This window comes from Hipposideros armiger, unplaced genomic scaffold, assembly GCF_001890085.2.
Source record: "Hipposideros armiger isolate ML-2016 unplaced genomic scaffold, ASM189008v1 scaffold_129, whole genome shotgun sequence".
NCBI classification, from domain to species: Eukaryota; Metazoa; Chordata; class Mammalia; order Chiroptera; family Hipposideridae; genus Hipposideros; species Hipposideros armiger.
The window spans coordinates 3779040-3798123 of NW_017731479.1; the positions used below are offsets into that span (position 1 = coordinate 3779040).

At 53.9% G+C, this 19084-nt stretch overlaps 1 protein-coding gene across 1 annotated transcript; it reads left to right on the forward strand.

The window, feature by feature from the left end:
- The first annotated feature begins 451 nt into the window (after positions 1-451).
- On the forward strand, positions 452-6800 carry TMEM119 (transmembrane protein 119). The gene is made up of 2 exons (XM_019649070.1): positions 452-528; positions 4740-6800. The coding sequence occupies exon 2, from the start codon at positions 4752-4754 to the stop codon at positions 5595-5597; it is 846 nt and encodes a 281-aa protein (XP_019504615.1). The 5' UTR covers positions 452-528; positions 4740-4751; the 3' UTR covers positions 5598-6800.
- The last annotated feature ends 12284 nt before the right edge of the window (positions 6801-19084 follow it).

Genomic DNA, 19084 nt, shown 5'->3' on the forward strand with positions numbered 1-19084 from the left:
CCTGGACCTTCCATGGAGCCTGCGCCCATGCTCACCCTTACGCACACCCCAGCTCCCCCTCTGCACCCTGAGTCTCGGAAAACCTGCGTCACAGCTGGAACCAAGGATGGGGATTTTCCTCCTTACTTCCAGGGGCCTCTGAACCTCCCTGACCTGACTTCTTTGGAAGGAGAGAACAGCTCGCTGTTCTGGGGCAGGCACTGCAGGATAGCCTGGTCTGTCTGCCCCAACCTGCCCTGGGGACCCACGGTCAGGGAGAAAGTGCCCCATTTGGGCTTCTCCGGAGCGTGGAGGGGGCGCCTGCGTGAATAGAGTGAGGGGGGATGTGTGTGGCCCAGTGCAGCCCCGCCCTTCCCCTGCCCCCACCCCAAACCCCTTAATGAAATCAAGCTGGCCCCGCAGCCAGAGAGGGGGCGGGAGGGGGCGGGAGGAGGCGGGGCGGCCAGCCCAGAGCAGCGCCCGGGCACCGGCACCGTCTCTCTCTCGCTCCACCTGGCGGGAGCACCAGGCCTGTGTGCGGAGGGACTGGTGAGTCCTGGGGTCCCCTCCTCTGTCTGGGGGAGCCTGGGGTGTCTTGGAGTTTAGGGACTGAGGCCCAGCCGGAGCGCTTTGGGGGGCGTCTTTAAGTGTGTGGTGTGTGTGAGTTTTGAGGGTGTGCTGGATGCTGTGTACGTGGGTGATCTGTGCTAAGGGTGAAGGGGTCGGAATGTGTGTGCGCCGTCTATGCGCCCCGTGTGCATGGTGAGTCTGCCAGAGTGCGGTGTGTGTGCAGCCGTGGCCTGGCTATGGGGGATGTGCTGTTCTTCAAAGGGGACGTCTGGTTGTCCCCAGGGTCAGCAGCAGGGTGGTGTGGACTGGGACTGTCCCGTCTGGGGGGATCCATGGTGGGACAGGGGGTTGTGTATGTGCCATGTTGTCAGAGAATCAGCCCATTTTGTGTCCGTGTGTTCTCTGTGTGTCTGTACTGGTGGGCCGCGTGAGCGATCTGGGGGGCCTGAATGTTGTGCGTCCTTGTATGCATTGTGGAGCCACACTGTTGCTGCTTGCTGTACGTGTGTGTGTGTGTGTGTGTGTGTGTGGGTTTTGAGCCCTCGAGACCCATGTCCGTCCCCAGGCCTCCCCTCCAAGGGGCCCAGGCCCCTGCCTGTCCTTGGCTGCCCCGGAGCAGGGGGTGCAGTACTGCAGCCAGATCCCCCTCCCCCAAAGGCCATTAATTGAAGCCAGGTTTTTTTGTGGGTCGCTCCTCCGTCTCTGTCTACCAGTCTCTGGGTGGGGGTGCAGCAGCTGCTCTGGCCCCTCAGCCTTGGGTCTTGGGGTACCTAGACCTTAGTGGTAGATTTGCATCACCTGCATATTCCTGACCTCAGCTGGGGCCATCACAGGTAAAACAATAAACCCTGGGTGAGATGGGCTTTAAAGAGAGGCCCTGCTCCAAGCTGCCAATCACATGATGCCCACTAATTGGTACCTATGCGCCAGGCACTGCCATTTCTTGCCCTGACAATAGTCCAGGGAGGTGACCCTTATCTCCATTGTGGAAACTGAGGCCCAGAGAAATGACATGCCTGGCCCCAGGACACATAGCTGGGAAGTGACCTCCTGCAGGGCATTTTGAGTGGCCTCTTCCTTTAGGCTTCTGTTCAGGGCTCCAGGCTTACTGGCCATGTGACCCTAGGCAGGCCATTCCCAGTCTCAGCTGCGTTTCGCCTGGGTAAAACTAGAGGGGCTGACTGACTCCAGTTCCTAAGGGCCTGTGAGTTCCTGAGTCCTGGAAAAAGTTAGGACCCAGGAAGGAGGTGGGGCAGCTGATGGGCAGAACGACCATTTCAGAGCTGCCCAGTGCACCCATTCTACAGATGGGAAACTGAGGCCCAGAGACGGCCGGGGGCTTGTCACGCCAGGTCACACAGCCATCTCCCCTGAGGCCTGGCTGGCTCTCCACACTTTGCCTGCACTTTTGGGGAGCCAGGAGGGGTTGTGAGGATATGGAGGACTCTGAGAGTTGGGATCTTGGCCTTTAAGAGCCAGAGATAGTTTGTGTGGCCTTTCCTTATCCTCTGTCCCCTGCTCTCTAAGGCCCTGTCTAAGGCTTTCTGCTGTGTGTGTGTGTGTGTGTGTGTGTGTGTGTGTGTGTGTGTGCGCGCGCGCGCGCGCGCTCGTGATTCCTCACTGGCCAAAGCCGAGGAGATTTCGCCCAACAAGGTAAAAAAGTTGGTCTGTTCCTAGAGGTTGGGGGAGACAATGAGCAAATGTACACATCAGGTGAGGATAATCATTTGTTGACTTTGGGTATGAAAATGTCAGCTGATCCCGGAGCTCTGCAGGGGTAGAAATTCGACCACTCCTGAGTGCCACCTTTCCTCGGTAAGCAGCTACTCTGTGCCAGGCAGGAGCTGTGGTCACCCCCCCTCCACCCTGCATGTCCCCGGTTTACAGAGGGGGAGAGTGAGGCCCAAAAGGGCCAGATGGAGGAGCTAGATGGAGATGGAGCCAGGATTCGAATCCCGGCCTAACCCGCCTCACCACTCTGCCGCCATCAGAACTTCAACAAGGGAACATCACAGGAGGCCCCCAGGGAAAGCCCCCTGGTCTTCAGCCACCACTGGTCATTGTTTCCGTCTGTGGTGAGCAGCCTCAGCCACCACCATGAGCGGTCTCGCTTGGAACTTGGCTGGAAGCAGAAGGCAGGGTGGGGACTGGTGAGACCAAGAACCTGAGATCAGCGCTGTGTGTAGGAAACTGCCAACTCGTGCCAGAGAGGCAAGGGCCCGGGAAGGCTCCTGAATTTCATGTAGCATCTCCAATCCTTGTTCCAGCTGAGAAGTGATGTCAACAAGGGGGTGTTTGGCCATCCCTAGGGGGGAGGGGGAAGAGAGAAAGAGAGAGAGAGAGAGAGAGAGAGACAGAGAGAGAGAGAGAGAGAGAGAGGACACTACTCTTGAACTCACACAGAAGAAGAAGGTTCAAATCCCAGCTCTGACCTTTACTGTCTGTGTGTCCTTGAGCAAGTCATTGTCCATCTCTGAACCTCAGTTTCCTTCTCTGAAAAATGGAGACGGTGATGGTGTCGGCGCACAGGGCTTCTGTGGGATCCACAGAAGGGCTCAGACGAGTGAGCCATGATGGAAGCAAGAATGATCAGCTCATTTAAAATGAACCCCTGAATAGTGTTGCCTCTTTTTATGTCCTGGAATTATTATTATTATTTTGCCATCTGAACCAGTTTATCCAAGTTCACATGAGTACAATTCATTTCCGTTAATGACAATGGGGGGGCCCTAGGTCCCTTAGAACAAGCCACTCAATGGCTCAGCGTCACTCCTACCTCATCCCCTGAACCCCAAGTTACCGTGAGGTAGGTATGGTCATTTGTTTGCTGGAGCAGGGCTTGAAGCCTGGCTCAAGGGGACCTGCAGTCAAGGTGTTGGGAACCTAACTTCCCCCTTCAGCCCAGGAACTTGCGGTGTGGCTTTGCCCTTGCCTTCTCTGTGCCTCTGTCTCCCCGTCTCAAGTCCCCTGAGAGAGGGCCTCGGACAGGTGATCTTAAGGTGTTTCCATCTTGGAACATCTAACCCCACCCCACCCAGTGTGAGGATCCTGGGCCCTCCCCTGGGTCAGGGTGGGATTCGCAGGGGGTGATCTGGGAGTCACAGAAAGGGGTCCCTGGGTTTATCTGAGTACCCAGCCCCACTCAGGCTGGCTAGGAGAGTTAGTGTTTTAGAAGCTGGGCTCCTCTGTAAACCTGGGCCATGAGGAATCTATTAGTTACCTGGGCTGTCTGGGCCTGATAGGGTCTGGGGGTTCATGTGGGGAGCAGCTTTCCAACGGGGGAGGGAGGGGCAGTGTTCATCTGGTTCCCATTTAGTGGTGGCCATGGCGCTCAGGCTCCAGCAGGCCCCAACTTGGCCTCAGGTGTAAGAGGTTTCCCTCTGCGGCCTCTACGGCCTTCTTTGAGCCTGTAGGTGAAGGTTGCCATGGGGCAGATGCTCCCAGCATGCTCCTGGCATGCAGACCCTCTTCTGAGCTCAGTCTGCAGGCTTCAAAACCTATGGCTCTCCTGGAGAAGGGAATGGGACCATAGAGGGCCTGGGAGCTGCTGGGGAGGGCTCCCCATAAGAGGCGAGAGGTCAGCTTACAGTTACTCAGTTTCTCACCTACTCAGCCCTACCATCTTCTCTCTCTTGGCGCGTGGATCCAAAACCCAGCCCTTCCTTGGAAAGTCCCTGAACCCCTCTGAGTCTCGGTTTCCACACCTGGAAAATGGGGCCAATAACAGTGCCTCCTTCATCGGGTGGGTCCCAAGAGTCAATGAGAAATTCCCTGTAAGAAACTTAAAATAGTACCTGGCACATGGCAAGCAGTAGAAAGGTAAGTTATTAATTAATTGAGTCAAGTCAGTCAGGATTCATTGATGGAGTGTTTACTGTATATCAGATACGGTGCGGTGCAAACCCCTGAGGATGCCAAGATAAGTAAGATTCAGCCCCTGCCTCCCAGGACCTCAGGGTGAAGTGCGGTGACTCTCTGTGGGTCCCTCTAGGACATCAGAGTGAAGTGGGTGAACTCCACATTTAAAGGAATGGGGCTCCATCCATTATATGGTGGGGAGGCTCAGGCCTGGGGGGCCGGGGGACGGAAGCAACTTTCTAGAATATCATCTGTGTTCCCTGAATCTCGTCGGGATCCCCTGAGCCCCTGGAGGCCCACCCCGACCTCTCTTCTGCCTTGCTTCCCCACAGGTCCCGGACAACATGGTTTCTGCAGTGGCCCCCAGCCTCATCGCGTCTCTGCTCCTGCTCCTGAGGGCGCTGGCCCTGGCGGCCCACTCCGTGCCCCAGCCGGTCGGCTTCCTGGAGGACATGGGGGGCAGCGGGGAGGCCGAGGACTCGTCGGCCTCCTCCCCTAGCCTCCCGCCCTCCCAGACCCCAGGCCTCAGCCCCACGTCGGTGGGGCCCCAGCCCACGCTCCTGGCGGGCCCCAAGCCCCCCACCAACTTCCTGGACGGCATCGTGGACTTCTTCCGCCAGTACGTGATGCTCATCTCCGTGGTGGGCTCCCTGACCTTCCTGCTCATGTTCATCGTGTGTGCCGCCGTCATCACCCGCCAGAAGCACAAGGCCTCGGCCTACTACCCGTCGTCTTTCCCAAAGAAGAAGTACGTGGACCAGAGTGACCGGGCCGGGGGTCCCCAGGCCTTCAGTGAGGTCCCAGACAGGGCTCCCGATGGCCGGCCCGAGGAGGCACTGGATTCCTCTCAGCAGCTCCAGGCTGACATCCTTGCCGCCACGCAGAACCTCAAGTCTCCCGCCAGGGCGGCCCAGGGCGCTGGAAATGGAGCCAGGCTGACGGAGGGCAAGTCGGAGGAAGAGGAGACGTGCAGCCAGGAGGCGGACCAGGAAGCCCAGGGGTGTGCGGGCCCAGCGGAGAAGCCGGAAGGGCCGGAGGAGCCATGCTCAGCAGTGGCAGAGGGGGCTGTGGTGGCCGACGAAGGCTCGGGGGAGCTGGAAGCGGCTCCCTCATTAGCCCAGGAAGCTGAGGGTCCAGCCGGCCCCCCTGAAAGCCCCTGTGCTTGCGGCAGTGTCACCCCCAGCGTCTAACAGGCCTCCAGGGCTGTGGCCCTGACTGTTGGACCCTTAGTGGTCCCTTCCTCGGGCGTAGAAAGACCCTTGGCCCTTAATGCTCCCTGATGTCCCCCCCTCGACCACTCCCAGCTGCAAATCCCAGCGTGTCCTGATCCTACAGTGGGCAGAGATACTGGACTCCGGTCTACCCGGGGAATCTCACCAAGTTCTAGAACCTTTGCCGCTGCCTTCCCAAAAGGGCTCCATTCCAAAGCACCGCCTCTCTGGGGAGGTGGGGCTGGGGACGTGTCCTCTTACAGCCACGTCAATTGGGAAACATACTTTGCAGGTCCCTTGTGACAGTGCCAATGTCGCTGCTTTCCATTGAGGTAGAAAAGAGAAACAAAATAACTGGGAATTTTGGAAGAGGTTGAATGGCAGGGAGCAGAAGTGCCTGGGGTGGGTGCGGCTAGAGCTACGGCTGGCTGACGGATTAATCAGGAAGCTTCTGTGAGGGGCCCTCGCGGCTGGCGAAGACAGGGCCTTCAATGAGCATTTCCCAAACTGGGTTCCCTGAGGTACCCTGTGGGGGAAAAAACGAGTTTGGAGTCCAATGAGTTGAAGAAACACTGCCTCTCTATTCCTCGTACTCCCCTTAGAGCACCCCAGGGCTCAGACAAGTCCCCCAGTAAAGGCCCCTGTTTCACTCAGCCTTTCCCAAACTGCTTTTGACCGTGAAGTACCTTTTTGTTTTGCAGCTACAGAGTAAAATGGTGCAGAGTGCACTCTGGAAATTACTGCTCTAAATGTTCCTAAGGCGCACCCCCCCCCGGAGTGTATGGTTGTTCTGGGGTGTGGGGTGTAGGGTGTGGGAGTTTGGGCCCCCTCAAGTGCTGCCTCTCATCCTGGTATGTGCCGTGGGGATGGAGCTAATGAATTGACCCTTTTTTGAAGCTTGGGGTGTAGGGGGGTGCTGTGTGTGAGGGGATGGGGGGTGGTTTCTGACGCCCGGCCTGGGCAGGGGTGGCCCTGGCCCCCAGCCCTTAGATCATACACGTTGTCTGGCAGCCTGTGTCCATAGCGTTCCTTAGTCCTTGACCAGGGAGCCTGAGCTCCGTCTTAATCCGGGGAGGTTGTGGGGGGTCCTCTTCCCCATACTTCCATCTGGGCCCCTCGACCTCTGCACAACTCTCCAGGTGCTGAGACATAACAAACCAGCACAATAAACCTTTATTCTGGCCTGAGTCTTACTGGTTTTCTGAGGGTGGGAATGAGTCCATGGGAGATGGGGGTGGGGTGCATTTCCCCTGGGCTGTTCTGTGGGGGCGGGGCAACTTCCTGGGGGAGACACATCAGCCAGGCCCTGGGGATGAATGATGTGAGAAAGAGAGAGAAGAAAGGGTGTCCCAGAGGATTGGGAGTGAAAACTCGTGTTCCCAAGGCTGAGCACCAGCCCTGGACTTGTGGCCACACAGCCAGTTTCCATGCATGGCTCCATGATTTACTGTGGCCACAGAGGGAAACTCCTCTCTGTTTCCCTGAGGAGAGACATGGCCAGTGGAGGGGCCCCCAGCCGAGGCTTCAGTTTCCCCCGCCCCTGCAGAGTGGCTGAGGAAGGGATGGGTCTCATGGGCGATGCCACACTCGCTGCAACCTTGCTGGCGCCTGGGGTTGGAAGCAGCCCTGGCCTTTGTCTCCTCACCACCAGGCTCCTCCTTGCTTTTGATGGCAAGTTCCTGTGGCCACTGCTCCCCCTCCGCTCTGGAGCTGCCAGCTGGAATCCAGATGTGGCTGGGCTAGGAGCACGTGCTGGATCCCCGGGGTGATGGGGGCAGGGAGGCCATCCCTCCGCTGCCCCTCTCCTCCACCGACCCCACATCCCCCCACATCTATCCGGAGGGGGCCCAGGTTTGGGTTTCATAACACACAATGGCCTCTGTCTCGCTCAGTGGGGAAGGGCCCTCCCTTTCTCAGCAGACCAGCTCCTGCCCAAGAACATGGGGAGAAGCGCATACAAATACTGAATACCCGGACGCTGTGTGGCTCTGACCTAGCCACTCAACCTCTCTGGGCATGGCAGGCTCTTTCCTTGTTCCTCGGCTCCTGTGGGGTCCTAGGCACTGGGGTGTGGCTGGGAAATGCATTACGTTTCCCCATGACAGGCAAAAAACAGGTAAGACAGAAGCAGATCGTTGGAGATCCCTGGGAGCAGGCAGGGGCGGGCATCCCACTCAGCAGCTCCCTGGTCAGTGGTTCCCATTAATACTCAACTTGGCCTTCCAGAGGACATGGAGTGTGGGCCTAAGCCTTAGCCTGTGTCCACTGGGACTGGTGTGTGTGCAGCAATTAGGAGGTAGCCTGAGCCCCAGTATAGGAGTCAACCAATATCTTCCTCACCTCTGAGCTTTTACAGCTACTATTCCCCCTGCCTTCCACACCTCTCCTTGCCTTGCTGAAGCCCTCTCATCCTTTAGCTTCTGGCCTAGATGTCCCTCCCTCCTGGGAACCTTCCCTGACAGCCCCAACCCAGCCTCTTCCACAGTCACCTGGGCTCAGTGACAATGATTCCTCACAATTAATGAGCACCTGTTATGTGCCTCTAAGCACTGGACATTATTAACTCATTAAGACTTGCGACCCTACGAGGTGGGTACTGTTATTAGTCCTATGCTACAGATGAGAAAACTGAGGCCCAGAGAGGTGAAGTCAGTTGCCCAGGTCACACAGCCAGGATCCAGCCCCAGAGGCTAAGTTCTCCACGAGGCTCTATTGCTTTCTTGATGAATGAATGCGTGAATAAACGAAAGAAGTCCCTGGGGGAGGGGACAGCAGGGCCCTACACCTGTTTAGAACCCCTTCAATCTGCTCCCCCATCCGTGATGGAGTTACCAGGAGGGGGACCTTTTATGGGCACACGTCTGGCCAGGTTACAGTGGGGGGTGAGCCAGAGGGAGATAGTGGTTGGGGACATGTGTGGCTGGACTAGGGGTTGCGGGGGACAGTGGGGCTTGGGAATTGGGGTGAGGGGTTCCTCTGTTCCCAGGAATCCGGGAATCTGCCAGGGCCTGAACAGAGGCCCCCACTGTCCCAGGGCTTGTAAAACTGCACAGCTGCCCTCAGCCCGGTGTCTGTCCTGGGGCCAGGCCTGCTGTTACTGTAAAGGGGGAGGGAGAGAGAACAAAACCACCCCAAGACATGACAGGAACCTCAGCTCAGTGTGGGAATGGGGGTGGGGGTGCCCTGCCCTGCTCCGATCAGCCCGACAGGCTGGGCATTTGCTGGCTGGGAGCCATGTTCAGGGAGACAGCAGGAGGCGCAGAACTCATGGTCTCCTGGGCCCCTCTGCCCTGGGCACATCATCTTTAACCCTCTGGGGTGGGGAAGGTGGTTTGGGCCTTGGGGTGAGACTGCCTGAGTCAATGCCAGCTCCACCCTTTCCTGGCTGTGTGGCCTTGGGCAAGTCACCTCACCTCTCCGGGCCGCCATTTATGTGTGTAAAGAGGGGGTGATCCTACCCCCACCTGGCAGGGGTGTCCACCTGCACAATGAACTTTTAAAAATCCTGACTCCGGAGCCCCAACCCAGACCAATTAAATCAGAGTGTTCAAGAGTGTCACTGCCAGGCTGGCCGAGTGGTGCAATGGTTAAGAACTGGCTTGGGATGCCAGAGGGCCCTGGTTCGGATCCCACATATGAGGGCCAGTGACACTGCCCTCTACAACTAGACTGAAGAACAAAAAAATGATAGCAACTTGTCTGTTCCCCTTCCCCAATTCCCCAATTAAAAAAAAAAAAAAAAGGGTGTCACTGCCAAGATGCAAAGTCCACAAGGAGAGGGACCTATGTCCACCAATGTCTGCCCAGCACTCAGCCCAGTGCCTGGCACGTGGTGGGTGCTGCAGGTGTGTGAGAGCGTGTGTGTAAGGCTGAAGGAAGGCATATACATGTGCCAGCGCATAAATAATCACATTTAACCCTCTCCACACGCTGCATAAAGAGATGAGCGATATCATTACCTCCTTTTTACAGATGAGGAAACTGAGGCTCAGCGGGGTGCAGCGACTGCCCCTGCACAGCTGGGATTTAAACCCAGGTCTGTCTGGCTCCTCAGCCTGGGCTCTTCAGCGCTGAGCCTCCAGTCTCATTTGTGAACTTGTCTGTGGTCTCAAGGCCGAGCCTCTCTGCTAATAGTGGGGTGGGCGCACATACGTTTTGGGTCTACTGCATTTCATCATGGGTCCTGTTTCAACCTTGCCTGGCCCCCTGGGGTGTTGACAGCGACTGCCCAGCACTGGCCTGTGGGTTTGGCCTGTCTTGGTTCTTATTCACAGAGGCTTAGAATCCTTGAGTCTGCCCTGGTTGGGATTAATTAAACCCCTGGGTTCAGAGGTGGCCCAGAAGCAAGTTGCAAGGTCATAAACCCTTTGTTTTCCAATCACAGCTATTTATTGAGCACCTACTATGTGCCAGGTATTGGAGACACACCATTGGCAAAACAGATCTGAGGCTGTGTTCTAATGGAGAAGATGAACATTCAACAAAGAATCATCCGGATGCAACCACAATGATTAGTTACAGGAAGAACCAACATTTATAAATGGACTCTTATGCATGCCTGGCTCTTTACTTTTTGTAGCTTTACTGAGGTATAATGGAAACATAATAAATGCACATATTTAAAGCGTACAACTTAATAATTTTGGCATATGTGTATACTCATAAAGCCATTGCCACAATCAAGATGACGGATGTATCCATCGCCTCTGAAACATGCTTCGTACCCCTTATAAACTCTTCTTACTGCTCCCCTCCACCCCCTGCCCCCAGCCCCGAGNGAGGGCCAGTGACACTGCCCTCTACAGCTAAGATGCTGAACAACAGCTCAACCTGGAGCTGGGCTGCCGTGAGTCGCTGGCGATGGCGTAGGCTGCAGCCCCTGCTGCAGTGGGTTGCCATGGGCTACTGTGTGTAGCCAGCAGCCAGCGTGAGCGGCCTTCCAGAAGCCGGCGACTGATGTGCCTTGCCCAGGAAGAGCGCAATGATGGTGCCAACTTGGGCCAGTGAAACAACATCCTCCACAACTAGACTGAAGAACAAAAAAATGATAGCAACTTGTCTGTTCCCCTTCCCCAATTCCCCAATTAAAAAAAAAAAAAAAAGGGTGTCACTGCCAAGATGCAAAGTCCACAAGGAGAGGGACCTATGTCCACCAATGTCTGCCCAGCACTCAGCCCAGTGCCTGGCACGTGGTGGGTGCTGCAGGTGTGTGAGAGCGTGTGTGTAAGGCTGAAGGAAGGCATATACATGTGCCAGCGCATAAATAATCACATTTAACCCTCTCCACACGCTGCATAAAGAGATGAGCGATATCATTACCTCCTTTTTACAGATGAGGAAACTGAGGCTCAGCGGGGTGCAGCGACTGCCCCTGCACAGCTGGGATTTAAACCCAGGTCTGTCTGGCTCCTCAGCCTGGGCTCTTCAGCGCTGAGCCTCCAGTCTCATTTGTGAACTTGTCTGTGGTCTCAAGGCCGAGCCTCTCTGCTAATAGTGGGGTGGGCGCACGTACGTTTTGGGTCTACTGCATTTCATCATGGGTCCTGTTTCAACCTTGCCTGGCCCCCTGGGGTGTTGACAGCGACTGCCCAGCACTGGCCTGTGGGTTTGGCCTGTCTTGGTTCTTATTCACAGAGGCTTAGAATCCTTGAGTCTGCCCTGGTTGGGATTAATTAAACCCCTGGGTTCAGAGGTGGCCCAGAAGCAAGTTGCAAGGTCATAAACCCTTTGTTTTCCAAGCACAGCTATTTATTGAGCACCTACTATGTGCCAGGTATTGGAGACACACCATTGGCAAAACAGATCTGAGGCTGTGTTCTAATGGAGAAGATGAACATTCAACAAAGAATCATCCGGATGCAACCACAATGATTAGTTACAGGAAGAACCAACATTTATAAATGGACTCTTATGCATGCCTGGCTCTTTACTTTTTGTAGCTTTACTGAGGTATAATGGAAACATAATAAATGCACATATTTAAAGCGTACAACTTAATAATTTTGGCATATGTGTATACTCATAAAGCCATTGCCACAATCAAGATGACGGATGTATCCATCGCCTCTGAAACATGCTTCGTACCCCTTATAAACTCTTCTTACTGCTCCTCTCCACCCCCCGCCCCCAGCCCCGAGGCCACTGTTGATCTGCTTTCTGTCACTGTGACTCATTTTTATTCTCTGGAGTTTTACATAAATGGAGCCATGCAGTGTGTACTCTTATTTTGGTCTGGCTTCTTTCACTCAGCATACATATTTTGAGATTTATTCATGTTATTGCGTGTATCAATATTTCACTCCTTTTAATTGCTGAGTAGTATTCCCTTATATGGATGTATTACAATTTGTTTTTCCGTTCACCTGCGGATGGACATTTGGGTGGTTTCCAGTTGTGGGCTATTACAAATAAATATGCTGTGAACTACTATGCTATTTTATTTCTTCCTTACAACCTTCTTAATGAGATGGTCGTTATTTCTCCCCATTTTACAGACGAGAAAAAAGGAGACCCAGAGAGGTCATGTAACCTGTCTAAGGTTATACAGCCAGTCATTGGAGCATAGAGCCTCCAACAGTGGGAATGATTGAGCCAAGTGACCTTAGGGGGCCTCTAAAGTTCAGAGAGTCTCAGCACCCCTGATCGAGACCAGCCCCTCATTTTATACGTGGGCATCGGAGGACCAGACAGGAGCTGGGACCCATCCAGAGCTGGTGAGAACCCGGGTCTCTGGTGGACAGCCTGGCGCTGTGTCCAGCTCAGTTCTGCTTCATCCTGGCTTGTCATCTAGCGTGGGGGAAAATGGGGCTGTCCGGAGTGGGACAGGGATTTGCCATTTTTTTTAGAAGGTTTTCATTTCAGGATTCCTCTGGCTGCTCAGAAATAGCAAAAAGGATTTGGCACTGGCTCCAGGGCCCGGGAGGTTCCCCCGCAGCTGCTCCCCGCTCCCCAGGCGGGTCCGGGGTTTATGGCAGCAGCTGCAAAGTATAAAATAACCCTGCTCATAAATCCGCTCTTGCCAGGCCAGGGTCCCTGATGCCAAAGGCCTCTGCGATGCCCAGCACGGGCATCCCACCACCCATTGGGTCCCTGCAGCGTGCCCTGGAAGGCTGTAGGGCCCAGGTCTAGGAGTAGCCACTTCAGGCCTCTCCTTTAGGCTTTGGGGAGCTGGACTCGGCTGGAGGGTCTGGAGGGGGAAAAGGAGAGACTGAGGTTGCAAAGGGGTGGGTGACTAGGAGCAGCAAGGGGAGGGGGAGGTAGTGGGACACGGAAATAAAGAACCAGGAGAGCCAATTAGGCCCCTCCTGGCTATGTGACGGGCAGGTCAGCTTACCTCTTTGAGCCCCAGGTTCCTCCCTTGTAAAGCTGGGACCACAGCCTTTGCCCTGTCTCCGCCCCCCAACGCTGAGAGGTTAATAGATGTAAAAGCACATTACAATGTGCAGGGCAGTGTAGCATGGTGGTTAAGGGTGCAGGCTTCAGAGGACCCGGGGTGGAATCCCAACTCTGCCATTTCCCGGCTGTGTGACCTTGGGCAATTCACTTCATCTCTCTGGGCCTCAGATTCCTCATCTGTGACATGGGAATAATGGTGGTACCTACCCTGGAGGGTTGGTGAAAGCAGAGTTCATTCACTTAAAGTGCTGAGAACAGGACCCCCCCCTCCCCGCCTCCCAACCCCCAGTTGCTCAATGAATGTGAGCTTCTGTTAGCTATAAACTGTGAAGAGCTGTGCGCAGAGAAGAGTAAAGGAGGAAACTTATGTCTCTAGATATCTGGCTGTTCTGTGAGTTGCCTCTTCTCTCCAGGTCTAGGTTTAGAACTTCAGAATCATGAAATCAGTGATTCTTAGATGCTTAAGACTTTAGAGTCTTAGCCTCTTTTCTTGCGGGGGTGGGAGGGGAAGGGCCCTAGAAGTGTGGGAGAAATCAGAGCAGCTCCAGGAGCCTGGAAGTCCTGCGAACTTCAGGGAGGGGTAAAAGGTGGTGAAAGAAGAAAGCCTCACACTGCCCTTTGGGTGTTGAAAAGCCCCACCCCCCCATGCCCCTCTGCAGGGGTTTGGCGCCCAGTGGGGGCCAGGGGTCATGCCGCAGCTGTTCCCTGTCTCCCCCTGGGGTGTGGTGAACCCAACCAGGGCTTAAACATTGTCTGGGGGAGCATGCTGGAGACATGGCTGGCAATATGGGTTGGGGAGCCCAGGGACGTGGGCCCAAGGGGGCAGGTGCCAGGGCTATTTCTAAGCTTGGGGGGCTGGAAACGTGAAGGGACCCAGTGGGATTAGTTGCCAAGTAACCTAGAACATGTCCTCTTTTCTCTCTGTTGTGTTCCCATCTATAAAACAAACCAAATTCTTATCAGCACTGACACTGGCAGGAAACTCCTCCAGGCACAGTGGGGGAAGGACATATGTTGTCTGCATCGCAAAAGATGGGTTCAAATCTCAGAGTGTGAACTCCACTTCCAGGCTGCGTGACCTCAAGCAGCTTCTGCCCGCTCTCGGAACCGCAGTGCTTCCACTGTGAAACCACAAGTCCCGCCGCGTTGCAAGGCTCAGATGAGAAGATGCACCTTGAGTGCATGACCCGGGGCCCAGGATGGAGAAGAAACTCCGTTTCTCTTGGCTCTTCTGATTGTCCTTGTCGCTCCTACCATCAGGAATCTCCACAGAGGGTGCTGGAATCTGATCTCAGATTCTGTGACTTCTCCAAGTCCTGTGTATCCATCATTGTATGGAGCTGGGTACCCAGTAGATGCTCAATGAATGCCGAGCAGAGAGGGCTGGACTCCCTTCAAGGAGCTCCTTAAATGAAGAGCAGAGGTGAAGAATGACACTGGGGGAGTTGGACATCTCCTCTGTCCCTGTCCTATGAGAAGTTGTGATGTGAGGGGCTCCAGGGACCTCCCTTGGCCCCCAATTCTTGAGTAGCCACTGTGTAGCAGGCATAGCACTAAGAATGTTCCATGCATTGGATACTCACAAAGCTGAAGAGGCATGGTTATTATCCACCTTCTACAGAGGAAGATACGGAACCCAGAGAGGTGAAGTGACTCGCCCAAGGTCAAACAGCCAGAAAGTGCCTGAGCTGGGCTTTGAACCTCCTGGGGCTGTTGATCTCCATAGTCAGTACTCCACACTGCCTGCAAACCTACTCATGAAGGAGGGAAGGAAAGAAGGAAGGGAGGAAGGAAGGAAGGGTTGGAGGCAGGGGCCCAAGGCCAATGTGTCCAAACTTCCACCTGGCCGCACAGCTCAGCTGGCTCAGGTGTCTTCATAGGTGCCTGGTGCTCCGTGCCTTGCAATCTGCAAGGCAGAAAGGCAGCAAAGAAGGCTTTGACCACACGGGCCACGGGGTGGGGCCCTTCCTGTTCACAAAAGGCGTATGTGTGCACCCCACCCATGGAAGCAACTCGGGCTGCTTATCCAGCACAGCGTCGTTGGCGCCACCACCCAACAGGCAGCCTTTATCCCCATTTTACAGAGTGTGCTGAAGGGGCCAGCCAGAGGCCACATGGCCGGTGAATAACCAAGCCAGTCTGGTGGACTCCAGTGCCCTTTGCCCTGCCCAAGATGCTGCATGCAGGAGATGCCGAGTCCACAGGGTCTGGAGTCCAAGCCACAGCCTTGGGGCTCTATGAGGTGTGAATGTGGAAGTGGGGGGCCCTGGGAAGGCATTGGCTTTAGGAGCCCCGGGTAGAGGTCGGGTCCTGCCCCTTCCCTGGCTGTGCCACCTGGGGCAAGTCCCTTGCCCTCTCTGGGCCTCAGTCCCGCCTCTGACAAAGGAAAGGAGGAGGCTTGCTCTGAATTTCAGCCCGCTGGTGGGCCTCAAACTCTGTGTTCCTGTGTGAGGCGTTATTGTCAGCACCTGTGGAAAAGAGCTGCAGGACTCCACTTCTCCCTAAATAAAAAGAAGCACTTGATTCTTGGATAAGAAGGCCTTGGGTTAACCTGGCTTCTTTCCCGCCCCCCCCCGCCCCCCCAATCCTAGAGAGATCAAACACTCCGCATTATAAGAGACGCCTGGAAGAGCTCTCTCAGCTCCTTTGGTTGTCTCTCCAGCATCTGAACAACCCCCCTCACTATCAGGAAGTCCTTTCTTCTAGCTAACCTAAGGTGGACAGCTGGACCCAAAGGCCCGCCTCCCCCCAGCCTGGCCTGTAGCAGAGCCCTGGCTGGAAGGACTGGGCCAGCCATTGGAGAGCCAGTTAGAACACTTGAATTTTTCTCATGACCTCTCGTAAGATAAGAACATTTTGTCTTTGTCCAGATCTGATCTTCGCACTGTCTGGTTTTGAGCGGACTGGAGTGAGAGAGAAATGGCCTTTTTGGAGGGTCATATGTCTACCAGTGTTGTAAATGTCCTTGCCTTTCACCCCAGAAGTTCTTTTCTGGACCCTGCCTACAGAAATAGGTATGTGGACTCTGAGATGGATGCGCAAGGACGTTCTGGCTAGCATTGTTTAAAGTGAAAAAGAGGAAGCAGCCTACATGCCCATAAGTGCAGGAGAGTTAAAGAGACGTTGGGCTTGTCAAGTGAGCGGATCTTCAGAGAGAATTTGCTTTGGAACATAGATATAGTCAGTATTTTCCAATTCACTTTTCACATACCGTATTTCCCCATGTATAAGATGCTCCCATGTTTAAGACACACCTTAATTTTGGGGCTTGAAATTTGAAAAAAAAATGTATTACGTAAAGTTATGGAACTCAAGTTTTATTCATCATAAAATTCATACAACTCCTCATCACTATCCAAACTTCCAACCATTAGCTTGTCCTCATCTGTGTCCGATGACAAATCACTGTCTTCATATATTGCCTCATCCTCAGTTCCATCTATGGCATTTGAAATCTACAACCATGGTATAAGATGCACCCAGTTTTTAGACCCCAAATTTTTCGTAAAAGGGTGCGTCTCATACATGGGGAAATACGGTGAATGATTTCTTGTGAAAAATGGCTGCGAAAAGTTGGTTTGATCAGCTTCACTTAGCCAATGAGGAAACCATCCCAGCTCAGCGAACTGTTGAATGCGATACCACAGAAGTGAGGTGACTTGTCCAAGGTCACACAGCTGGTGAGTGGGGGAGAGGGCTCAGGTCTTACGCCTGGCGTGGGAACTCAACCTCCTTGTGGGTTGTGGTCTACCCTATGGGAGGGGGGAAGAGCTCTGAGCCCCAGGGGGCAGCCCTGAAATGACTGTCTCACACATGGAAGTCACTTGTTTGAGGTGAGAGCCCAGACTTCAGCTCTCCTGGGCTTTAGATGTCTCTGGAACGGAACCAATTCAGGGTTCTTCCTGATGAGGTGTGGGGGCCAGAGCAGGCCCTGGGAGAAGGGAGATCATAGATGGTAGAGCTGGAGAACCTTGGTGTCATCACACATTTCTGAGGATACTCTGCCTATTTGCGTCTTTGCAGACAGTGGCGCGCTCCTGGGTCCTGATGGGATTGCCGGGTCAAAGGGGACGTGCGTAGTATTTTCAGAGATGCTGCCAAATGACTTCTAAAATGCATCATCCATTTCTATCCCCATGTTAGTCTAAGAGTGTTCCCATTTCCCCATATCCTTGACAACACTGTTAGTGTTCAATCTTTTTTCCAATTAGCTAGGTGAGAAGTGGTATCCATCGTTGTTTTAGTCATGGTTCCCTGGTTACTGGTGAGATAGGGGCTTTTCCTTATGGAGTTCCTCTCCTATGAATTACCTGCTTCTATCCTTAGTCCCCATTTGTGTTGGTTGTATATCCGCTGATTTTCAACTTTTTTTGAGCCACAGAATCCTTTGTTCTGAAAAATTCTAACTAGGAATGCTAGCATAAGTTGAATAAACATCAAGCCGCATCCTGCAAGGGGGGATGGGATACCCAGAGGGCACATGTTTGCCTCCCTTTGCCCCCTGCAGGGGCCTGGAGAGCTCAGTGGAGCATAGTTTGCCAAGAATTGGTATAGCCTTCCCACAAGGCTACAAATGAGGAAACTGACACCCAAAGTCACCCAGAAAGGTAATGGCGGAGGCAGGTCTTCATTGCAGGTCACTTTGTCAGTGCTCATTCAACAAGGATCTCTAAGCAGATACATCCGTGGGTGACTGTTTCAGAGCTTCCTGTCAATGCTCTTCACTTTACTCTGTGTGTGTGTGTGTGTGTGTGTGTGTGTGTGTGTGTGTGTGTGTGTGTCTTATTGCAATGGCTGGAGCTTCTAATTCAATATGATTGGTGGTTGTGGTGGAAGTGGTGGTGGTAGAGATGGTCCATGATGGTGGAGGTGGTGGTGGTGATGGTGGAGGTGGTAGAGGTTGTCATGATGATGGTGGAGGTGATGGAGGTAGAGGTGGAGGTGGTAGAGGTGGTCATGATGATGGTGGAGGTGATGAGGTAGAGGTGGAGGTGGTAGAGGTGGTGGTGATGCTGGAGTTGATGGCGGAGCTGCTGGTGGTAGTGGACACCCTTACCTTGTTCCTTATCTTAATAGGAATGCTTCCAAAGTTTTCCAGATGTTTGCTGTTGTTTTCTGGTAAATATCTTTTTCAGGTTAAGGAAATTAATTTCTATTCTTGGATTGCCACGACTTTGTGTTGCAAAGAGCTATTGAAGTTTATCAAATGCTTTCTCATATCTACTAAGATGAGACAGTTCTTTTTTTCTCACTGTGGGGACCTGGATGAAAACATCTCTAGGAAATCTGAACGAGCTGGGTTTGTCTCAAGCGTACAACCTCCCTCTCGCTCACTTCAATGTCTCTTCTTTCTCCCTAAAACACAGACACTTTTCAAGGCCTGAGGAGCTGGACACTAGAGGAGGGCGAGGCATCAGAATAGAAATGATCTCCTTGTGCTAGGTCAGCGCTTTCCGCCTGCCTGACTTCTGCTGCCGCTTCCTGTTCTAATCCCGGGGGTGGGGGTGGCGGGAGCAGCTCCCCGCTCTTGCTCCAGACATAGCTCCAGACATTCTGAGGTTGCACTAAAATGCTGGTGGCAGACAGACGGGGGGCTATCTTGAAGCCGTGCATTCCTCTCCAGGATGCCAGAGGAGGGGGGGTGCGGGAAAGCTGGGTGTGTGTGTGTGGGGGGGGGAATTTTTCTTGGGGAGGGAGTTGGTTCAGGGTGTGGGGAGAAGGGCCAGTTGCTAGGCAGAATCGGCAGGGATGAATCATATTCTGGCGCAAGCTGGTTATTGGCTAAAATGTGAAGTTGTCCAAGTTTGTGGAATTTTTTTGTTTGAGCTGGAAGGGAATATGGATTCATTGGGTCCACTCTCATTTTGCAGATAAACTGAAAAGACAGAAAGGGAGAAAAGTTTGCTCAGGGAGTAAGGATGGATCTCTTGCCTCCTGGCTTTTTCCAGGCCCTCACTGCAGGTGTGGGCACATGGCTTAACAAGCCTTTGGGAGCTCTTCCTGTATTGTATGCAGAGACTGTCCTAGGCATCAGAGATTTAATGGTGAATCCTCAGACACAGTCTCCCTGA

Coding starts and splice junctions, on each gene's coding strand:
- TMEM119 (XM_019649070.1), top strand. CDS start 4,752: ATGGTTTCTGCAGTGGCCCCCAGCCTCATCGCGTCTCTGCTCCTGCTC.